Raw genomic sequence first — 10,000 nt, 5'->3', positions numbered from 1 at the left:
GAGAGGTTCTTGTCCAGGGTGCTGAAGGTGCCTGATGATTCTCCAGACCCTGGTCCTGCATGTCTGGGTGCAGATGTGTGTGATAAAAGAGGAAGAAGTCCTGATCCACCGATCAATACTTGACTTCAAATATAAAACTGAATGAACCTGACTGAAAGCTGGTTATTCCTCCATGACACGTCACACACTCAGTGTTTACTGAGAACAAAAACAACAATTAAAGGATAATAATTGATCTTTGTCAGACTCCTTATCAGGGCTTGGTGTGAGTGTAATAACTATGTTATAGCTGGTCGTTATCGCACTCTGTAGGTGTTTATAAGAGAGAAAACAGACAGGAGGCAGAATGAAGAGATAGAGATGTCACTAAAGTATCTCCTGTTAGTTCTGTTGATTTTCTCTCTGCTGTCGGATTGTGGTACGTCAATTCATCACTCTTCATCAATCTTCATCACACAATCAGGGTTTTCCCAGCATGTGAGCTCGTGTGTTTTATTACAACAGACAGCAGAAAAACGAAAGGAAACAAAACCAAGAAAAAGCAAAAATCTCTGGTAAAAACCATCCAGGAGCAACTGGGTGAGTTCTGAGTCCATCTCTCTTCTGTCAATTTCAATTTCAATGTAAGTGTGTTTTATTGGCAGGACAAACATCTTACATTTGTATTGCCAAAGCAGCTGCATACAAATATTACAAATATGTGTGCAACAAAATACATGTAGTCTAGAATTAAATAAAGTGAAATATACTATAAATATTTATTATTTATTTATAGTGTAAAAAAAAAACTGAAATATAATCTCTTTCTCTCTCTCTCTTTCTCTTTCTCTCTCTCTTTCTCTCTCTCTCTCTCTTTCGTCTTCTGTGTAATGTGAACTTTCTTTAGTTAAAAGTATGACAATGAAATCCACAAATCTATTCTACAGCTGCAGTAAACATGTAACACCTGGCAACCCAATTTCTAAACTTCTGAGTTGTTATTATATTATTACAGAGCAGGACAGGCCACGCCCCCAAACAGGTCACACCCACACGCTGTCCTGAGACTTTACTAAATTCTACTTACTAAAATCATCATGATTTCCTTGTGTATTTTATAAACTGACTAATAAAATAAACGCGCATTTCCTGTTTCAGATCCTGCTGGAATTCTAAACCCCAGAACATCCTCCAGAAGCATGGACCTGGGTGAGAAGACACCAACAGCTCCACCCCCAAACTGCCAGTCTCTAACACACCTGACTCATCATCTCGAACACTCTCATTTAGCACCTGAGGGAAAACACTGTTTAAACTCAACATATACACACACACACACACACACACACACACACACACACACACACACACACACAAACACAGAAACAGAGGCAGACATGCATAAACAGACAGACAGACAGAGAGACAGACAGACAGAGACACAGACAGACAGACAGACAGACAGAGAGACAGACAGACAGACAGAGACAGACAGACAGACAGAGAGACAGACAGACAGAGACAGACAGAGACAGACCGAGACAGACAGACAGACAGACAGACAGACAGACAGACATAAAAGTTAAATTTACAGTAAAGTCTTCAGTAGAAACTCAGCAGTTTTTATTAAAATCACATGAAAGTGTAAATTTATACATCAACTGTTTTCTGCAGCAAAACTAACAGAGGAGGGAATTGTGACCCAACACGTGAGATGTGAGTGTTCTTCTTCTTCATCATCATCATCATCATCATTATTATTATTATTATTGATAATAATAATCCTGTTTCTGTGATTTTCTCCCTCAGTGTCCACTCAGAGTAAGAGACTATTTATTTTCCTCTGTGCTCACAATTCACTGAATTTATTGTTTATTTAATGTTTATTCATTATATTTATCTCTCTCACACACACACGTGTATTTTCTCTCCTGTAGTGATGAACTGGCTGAATAAAGTTGTAGATGTGGGTAAGTTTTTCTTCTGTTTTATGAATAAATGTTCTTTAGGTTCCTGCTTTATATGAATGTGTGTGTGTGTGTGTGTGTGTGTTATATTTATACACACTACTATTCCGATGTTAATCTGTTCATTCTTTTTCATTCTGTTTTTGTGCAGGTAAAGGAATTGCGAATGGAGTCTGTCGAACAGGTACAGCAGCATCAACAGCATCAACTTCAACAACAATAATATTAATAATTAATTCTGTTTTTTACAGTGAATCTGATTTAATCCGGACTGAACAGTGGTAAGAGCCCCAATAGACTTTTCTGATATTTGGGAGTTTATTCGCTAATCTTAAGCCCCGCCCATATTTTAGATCCCTAGTACGATCATCTTCACTGATTAAATAAATGTTTTAAACGTTAAAAGTATATTCTAGATTGGAGTATGTTTATTTTAGCAGAGAACATACCTGTGTGTGTTTGTGTGTGTGTGTGTGTGTGTGTGTGTTACACACCTCCACAGGGTTAAACACATCCAGACTGAAGAATCCAGAGGAAAATCACACTCTGTGCTCTACACTACACTAAACACTGGAGCTGAAACCTTTACATGACTCTTTATGCCAATGTGTGAAAATAATATCATTTTATAAACTGGAAATGAGAATATTGTAAACTCTTCTGCACATTTCGGGTGTAATAATGAGTAGAATCAGAGTAATGTTGATATTGAGTAGAGCTCCATGCTGCCCCTTGTGTTAGAATTTATAACTGCAACTACACTGAGAAAATAAAGTACAGTATTATAAATGCAGAATAAATCTGTGTGTGTGTGTGTGTGTGAATGTAATTTTTTCAGTGATTATTTTTATCACGTGAAGTGTGTGTACACAATTTAAACGTCCAGGTATCCTGCACAAGAATCTAGGGTGTAAAAAAATATTGAAGGTAAAATTTCTTCATTACAGCATAATAAAGAGATTTCATGTTACATATTTTTCCCCACAAAGGTCACATGGGTACACGGTGAAGGGGTGACCATACGGCTCGATGATAATCGATACTGAGAGAGAGATCAGAGTATAAAGTGTGAAGAACCTTGCAGGAAAATACTTTGCCTTTTATTTCCTTTTTAACTCTTTTTTTAACAAATATGTCGAACATTACACTCAGGACAACACACAGTTCAGATTCAGGTTTTTTTCGTCTTTATCATGGAAACACGATTAAACCTGTTTCTTTAACGTGTTTACATTTTCATTCTCTCTTTACAGATCTGTGTACAAAAACAATAAGTTACAGTCGCTTTGAATCAGTTACTCTAAACTATACAACACCGTCTCCACGCGCCACAAATAAATAATTCACTATAAAAATGACCACAGAGGGGGCGGGGGCGGGGGGGGGGCGGGAGTGGGGCTAAACCAGACCAGGAAGAGACCGAAACCCCGGAATGACCAATGCTGTTGATTAAAGTGGAAGTCAGTGCTTTATATATGACATGATGTCACAGCCAGGACACGTCACACACCCCTCGTCCAATCACATGCAAGCAGTGAGCGTTTCTCTCAGAGCTGTCTTGTGATTGGCTGGTGGATTGACGTCAAAATGAAATCATTGTTTTACTAAAGTCTACGTACAACATATGCTTTTCAAAGTGCCACTGTGTGTGTGTGTGTGTGTGTGTGTGTTTGTTTCATACATTATGACCTTACAAACGTGTATGGGTCCCCCAAACATCTCCAATGAAGAGTGTGTGTGTAATGCTCACATCTGAGTGTCTCACACACACAATCACAATTAAGAAACACACGCTAGTTCTAACTGCACTTGCACGATCCTGCTAAGTGAATGAAGTCCAGCTGTTAGCATGACGCAAGTCACGTGACTAGCGGTCCTCCATAAGAAACCAGCCTGCTGGTATTGTCACCATGGTAACATGGGGTACACATATACATGGCACAGAGAAGTGAGACGTTGCACTTAGTGCCCCTCCCCTCTCTCTCTCTCTCACACACACACACACACACACACAGCATAAAGTGGTTTCTATCTGCATACTCTGTTGAGAAGAATGCTAATTTTAAAACACAACTCTCACTAGATTCGTGAGGTTATGGCTAGCACACACACACACACGCGCGCACACACGCGCGCACACACACGCGCGCACACGCATATGCACACAAACACACAAAACCAGGATGGAGTTGTTCGAATGAGTGCAAAAGGTTTGGTTGTGGATGAAGGAACCTTTAGGAAGACGGCATAGCATGAGTGTAACAGTTTGTGTGTGTGTGTGTGTGTGTGTGTGTGTGTGTGTGTGTGTGTGTGTGTGTTTCATCACTAGCATGCTGACAGATTTTCAGTTGAGTGTGTGGAGAAGTGCAAAAAGGAGAAACGAAATAGTTTACCTTTATATAAATCTCCTTCTCTGTTCTATACAGTGTTAATAATCAAAACTGAATAAAATCCCATCATAATAAATAATCCCATAATAATCCCATAATAATCCAATCATCTGTTTGATTTCAGAGAAAAATAAACGACAGTGACGCACTTTTCTGCCATGTCTCAGCATCTTACAGTAAATACACAGGGTTAAAGTTCGTCACAATGAAATCATTCAACAGAACTGGAATTAAATTTCAGACCAGATTAAACTGAACCCTGATTATTCGCTCCTTCCTGAGTGGGCGTGGCCTCAATCACCTGCAGAATAGATTCTAATGTTTCACTGACATTCGATTGGACACTTTTAAACATCTGGAAGGAAGTGGTCTGGCCTGGACATCCCATAATTCAGTTTTACATATGACACACACACACACACACACACACACACACACACACACACACACACACACAAAAGGAATCACTTCTATCTGTGGAAGTCATGTGACTGTGTGAGGTCACCATGAGTAACTTTGCTGTGTGGTCATGTGATCATGGAGGCGGAGTGAGGAAGAGGACTTGAGGGATGAAGGGGGAAGTGCTCGCTCACAGACTGACTCACTCACTGACTCACTCACTGACTCAATTACAGACTGACTCACTCACTGACTCACTCGCTCCCTGACTCACTCACTGGGCATCATGTCTTTGTGATGGCGCATGATGTGTTGGTTTTTTTCGGATGGTCTCCGGAAGCCCTTGGAGCAGAACTGGCAGCGATGAGGATAATCCTTGGTGTGGATGGAGATGACGTGGCGTTTGAATCCCGAGGCGTCCCCGGTGCTGTAGTCGCAGTACTGACACTGATACACACGTCGCTCCCTTGGTCCCTTGGCACCTATGACTTTTTTAATGATGGGAGCTCCGCCCAGTGCCAGCTGCGCCGCCCCGATCGTCTTTTTGGGTGGACTTCGCTCCTGCGTCTGTAACGAAGGCGCCGGTTGTTGTTCGTTTGCATTTTGTTGCGTTTCCTGTTGCTGCTGCTGTTCTTTAGTGTGAACAGATAAAATGTGTCGACTCAGCACAAACGGATCTGCAGTCTTAAAGCTGCAGTGGCGACACTGGTGCGGCCGCTTGGCCTTGTGGGATACGGCGTGTTTTTTGAGCTCAGAGGGTCGATGGAAGCCCTTACCGCAGGCGTCGCACTTGTGAGGATAGTCTTTCGTGTGGACGGAGATGACGTGCCGCTTCAGGTCGCTGGAATTGGAGCTGCGATGATCACAAAGGTCACAGTGATGCCCCCGAGCCTCGTCGTTGTCGTCGTCCTCCTCCTCCTGGTCGTGATCAGGGTCGTGGTCCAGCGGCGTCTCGGTGACGGTTTCCGTGAGCTTCTCCACGTGCTGCTCCAGAACCGCCGGCGTCTCCTGGTCCTCTTGGCTGTGTTTGGTCTTCATGTGCGTCTTCAGGTTGGACGAATCGGCAGATTTGTAGCTGCAGTGTGTGCACGAGTACGGCTTCTCGCCCGTGTGTGTGCGCGTGTGTTTGCGGAGTTCAGACGGATGCCTGAAGCCTTTTCCACACTCGACACACACATGGGGAAAGTTTTTACTGTGCACGGCCAGCAGGTGGCGGTTTAACAGGCCCTGCTCCGCCGTCTCGTACTCGCAGAACTTACACTTGTGAGTCTTCTTAGCAGGGACGGCGGCCATCTTTGTTTTCTGCTGCGTGTGAAGGCGATTGGAGAAGAGCGGCGCCGCCTGCTGGTGGAAATCTTTCAGCGTTTCAGACTCCAACTGAGCCTTGGTGTTGATTGTGTGTGTGTGCTGTGTGTGTTGTGTGTGTTCCTCCATGTGGCTGTGGAAACTGGACTTCTTGTTGGTGGTGAAGTCACAGTCGGTGCACTGGTACTTCTTACGGCTCAGGACGTCCTGGTGGTGGTTCCGAGTGTGACGCTTCAGGAAGCCACGAGATTTGAACTTCTTCCCACAAAGGACACACGGGTACACGGTGAGGGGCTGACCATACGGCCCGATGATGATCGCTACCGAGAGAGAGAGGGAGAGAGGGATAAGAGCATAGAGTGTGTGTGAACACACACACACACACACACACACACACACACACAAGGCGGTATGAAAAGGTTTGGAGACTCCTGGTGTAACTGGTGCTGTTCTGACCCACATGCGTTCCCACGTCTATGATTTCTTCACGGACAGCGAGTTAGAACGAAGAGCAAACGCAGAATCTGCTACAGAGACGTTTGACACATCGTGAAGTCGACGTTCTTCTGCATGCTACAACAGCAGAAGAACATCACTGGACCGATGAGAGATCAGGAACCCCCCCTACTCACCAGATTTGTCTCCTGCCGACTTCACCCTCTTCCCAAAGATGAAGATGCTCAACGTGCTTCAAAAAGAAGACTTCCAGGACACGTCTCAGAAGAACACTGGGAACACTGTGTTACTGAGCAGTGCTCCAGAAGAACACTGGGAACACTGTGTTACTGAGCAGTGCTCCAGAAGAACACTGGGAACACTGTGTTACTGAGCAGTGGACTGTTTTGAAGGTGATCGTGTGTAAACGTAGATAAATGAAGTAGCTTCTTGTAAACAGAGCGAATCTCCAAACTTTTTCATACCAACTCGTATATACGTTTCTTTGAAATGATGCTCCCATGGTGGAATCACATGAGCAGATGGGACACGATCATGACGTCCTAAATGGTAATGACACTGACGTTCTCTCTGTGTAGCAACTCACAATATCACCATTTATATAAATATTTACACTAAACACTCACACCCCGAAAACTCCTCTTTCCCTGTAAACGTGCAGTGTGTGTGTGTGTGTGTGTGTGTGTGTGTGTGTGTGTGTGTGTGTAAATGTACAGTGTGTGTGTGTGTGTGTGTGTGTGTGTATAAATGTACAGTGTGTGTGTGTAAATGTACAGTGTGTGTGTGTGTGTGTGTGTAAATGTACAGTGTGTGTGTGTAAATGTACAGTGTGTGTGTGTGTGTGTGTGTGTATAAATGTACAGTGTGTGTGTGTAAATGTACAGTGTGTGTGTGTGTGTGTGTAAATGTACAGTGTGTGTGTGTGTGTGTGTGTGTGTGTGTGTGTGTGTGTGTGTGTGTGTGTGTGTGTGTGTGTTACCTGTCTGCACCTGTCTGTGCTCGGCCCGTCTGTGTGTTTTTCCGGGTTGTTGTTTGATTGTGTGCGGCATCTCAGACTCATCGATGTGTAGAACCGCACTCGCAGCACCGTTCCTGTTCTCACAGCACTCCGAGTCATCTAACACACACACACACACACACACACACACACACACACACACAATATGCACATATTCATTAGAGTGCGTTAGGCACATCAGTAGCTTAGATCACTGTGTGTGTGTGTGTGTGTGTGTGTGTGTGTGTGTGTGTGTGTGTGTGTGTCTCTAACCATAAGCAGCTGTCCAGTTCACAGGCATAAATTCTTTGCTCTCATATGTTCGATCGTTACACACCGGCTCCTCTCCTCCAACCACCACCTCCATATACACCTCATCTGTAAGCTTAGAGCCCCCTACACACACACACACACACACACACACACACACACACACACACACACACACACACACACACACACACACACACACACACACACGTGAGAAACCACAGAATGAGGAACTTTCCTTGATATATAACTGTGTAAACACAGTACAGAAAGAGGAACTGGATTCTGTTTCATTACAGAAGGCTAAGTGTGTGTGTGTGTGTGTGTGTGTGTGTGTGTGTGTGGGCGCGTGTGTGGCTTAGTGACTGACCTTCAGTGTGAGTGTGATGGCCGTCACTCACTGACATGTAGAGCATCTTCTCCCTCAGAGGTTTACACACAGAGTCCGAGTCCCCTTCACCTACACACACACACACACACTATAAGTTACTAGAGCTAGTGTTACTATAAGCAATCATTAAACAAATGAAGTAGACTATTTTTATTTCACACACACACACACACACACACACACACACACACACACACACACACCAATCTCGTCATCTCCGGAATCGGCTTTAAAGATGTAAACTTTAATGACTTCCTGTCCGTCCTCATCTTTCTCGACTTCCTGCTCATCCAAAGCTCCTTCCACTGTCACTTCCTCTCCATCAGCAGACACCATTTTCCCATCTTCATCCACTGAGGGAGAGAGGGAGAGAGAGAGAAAATGACTGAGAGAGTGAATGAATGAACAGATGAATAGATGAATAAATAAAGGGATGAAGGTCTCACAGGAGATCATAAGATAATCTTCGGTGGAGTGCAGCTCGTTCTCTCTCTCCTCGACCAGCTCTTCCTCTGCCACCGTCACTCCATCCTCCTCATCTTCCTCACCCTCCAGTGACATCACGCATGTCTCCACGGCAACGCCCTCATCGTCCTCGGCGACCACGTCCTCCACGGCGTCCTGGATGACCAGCTCGTCAGAGGAGAAGCTCCGTACAGCAACGCCATCATTCTCTCCGTCGTTCTCTCCATCCGAGAGCAGGACTGTCTCCTGCAGCTCCACCACGTACTCCTCCCCACACATCCCTCCATCATCTGAGAGCAAAAGGAGACAAGACACAAGGCCGTTATTAGGAGTATGTGTAATTGCTGATTGGACAGGTAGTGCCACACCCATTTAGCCTCATCATCATCATCATCGTCATCAGGAGAAAGAGAGGAACATACATGAAAGTGTGGAGATGGAGATGTTACTGTCACTAACCCGAGCCATGCAGGATGATTTTCGGCTCCTGGGAACGAAGAGCGAGTCTCGTCACAGTTTCATCCATCGTCCTTAATCCTCATTGGCCTCACTCCAAAACTACACCACAAAACCGGCCAATCAGAGCTCAGCGTTGATACACGTCCATTTGCATCGCAATTACGAGTTTTTTTCAGTAATACATGATGTCACTTCACTAATTCGATTAATTACTCGTTAATGATTCACCAAATCTAAACTTCACCATGAAAACCATTTTCACACACACACACACACACACACACACACACACACACACACACACACACATACACTAACACACACACACACTAACACACACACACACTAACACACACACACATCAGCTGCAGACAAATAACAAGAAGTAAAGAAAGAAAGAAAGAATGCAGTAATAAACAGATGTGTGAAGAACGAGAGACAAGGTCGTGTGTGTGTGTGTGTGTGTGTGTGTGTGTGTGTGTGTGTGTGTGTGTGTGTGTGTGTGTGTGTGTGTGTGTGTGTGTGTATAAATGTACCTGTCGTTCTTTAGCACACGGACGTCCCAATAACACACTGCTATCCATGCAGAACACACTCACTACACACACACACACACACACAGATGAAGAGAGAGAATGAAGTTTGCTTTACAAATTATTTTTACAGTTCGTTACATTCAGAATTAGCCCCGCCCCTCTAATGCTATTGGTCAGCTTCAGCTCTAAATTGTGCAGTAAACGTATTAAAGACCATGCCAGTGTTTACACTGTTCACACACACACACACACACACACTCTCTCCTGGTGATGGTGTGGCCGTGAGCAGGTCAGCACAGTGAGTGAGGTTAAATCCAGAAAATCTACTTTTCACATAGTGATGATTTTTACACTGTAATAAATGTTTTTTTTATAAAATCTTTGTA

The 10,000-nt window shown here is 44.0% G+C and overlaps 1 protein-coding gene and 2 long non-coding RNA genes across 6 annotated transcripts in view; all 3 read right to left on the bottom strand.

Moving 5' to 3' along the window:
- Positions 1 to 1,585: 1,585 nt before the first annotated feature.
- LOC310720642 lies at positions 1,586 to 2,492 on the bottom strand. The gene is made up of 2 exons (XR_014531791.1): positions 2,441 to 2,492; positions 1,586 to 2,119 (listed from the first exon to the last, which is right to left on the bottom strand). It is a non-coding gene; the product is annotated as an uncharacterized lncRNA (long non-coding RNA).
- A 532-nt stretch (positions 2,493 to 3,024) lies between these two features.
- LOC310720637 overlaps positions 3,025 to 10,000 on the bottom strand; it is a 35,544-nt gene continuing 28,568 nt past the window's right edge. Inside the window, exon 2 of the long non-coding RNA XR_014531786.1 lies at positions 3,025 to 3,917. This is a non-coding gene — a long non-coding RNA (uncharacterized lncRNA). The remainder of the gene's footprint in view (positions 3,918 to 10,000) is intronic.
- The window catches only part of LOC310720583 (zinc finger Y-chromosomal protein 1), an 8,724-nt gene continuing 1,748 nt past the window's right edge, over positions 3,025 to 10,000 (bottom strand). For all 4 annotated transcript variants that reach the window (XM_083531296.1, XM_083531295.1, XM_083531297.1 and 1 more), the window contains 8 exons: positions 9,615 to 9,676; positions 9,079 to 9,177; positions 8,601 to 8,909; positions 8,358 to 8,507; positions 8,134 to 8,223; positions 7,767 to 7,889; positions 7,476 to 7,613; positions 3,025 to 6,360 (listed from right to left, as the gene is read on the bottom strand). In XM_083531296.1, the coding sequence (XP_083387422.1) occupies positions 5,006 to 6,360; positions 7,476 to 7,613; positions 7,767 to 7,889; positions 8,134 to 8,223; positions 8,358 to 8,507; positions 8,601 to 8,909; positions 9,079 to 9,145 (2,232 nt within the window). In that variant the 5' untranslated portion in view covers positions 9,146 to 9,177; positions 9,615 to 9,676 and the 3' untranslated portion in view covers positions 3,025 to 5,005. The remainder of the gene's footprint in view (positions 6,361 to 7,475; positions 7,614 to 7,766; positions 7,890 to 8,133; positions 8,224 to 8,357; positions 8,508 to 8,600; positions 8,910 to 9,078; positions 9,178 to 9,614; positions 9,677 to 10,000) is intronic.

Source organism: Silurus aristotelis (assembly GCF_946808225.1).
Source record: "Silurus aristotelis genome assembly, chromosome: 26".
Taxonomy (NCBI): domain Eukaryota; kingdom Metazoa; phylum Chordata; class Actinopteri; order Siluriformes; family Siluridae; genus Silurus; species Silurus aristotelis.
The sequence above is the reverse complement of the archived record's forward strand: the minus strand, read 5'-3'. Positions and strand labels throughout refer to the sequence as shown.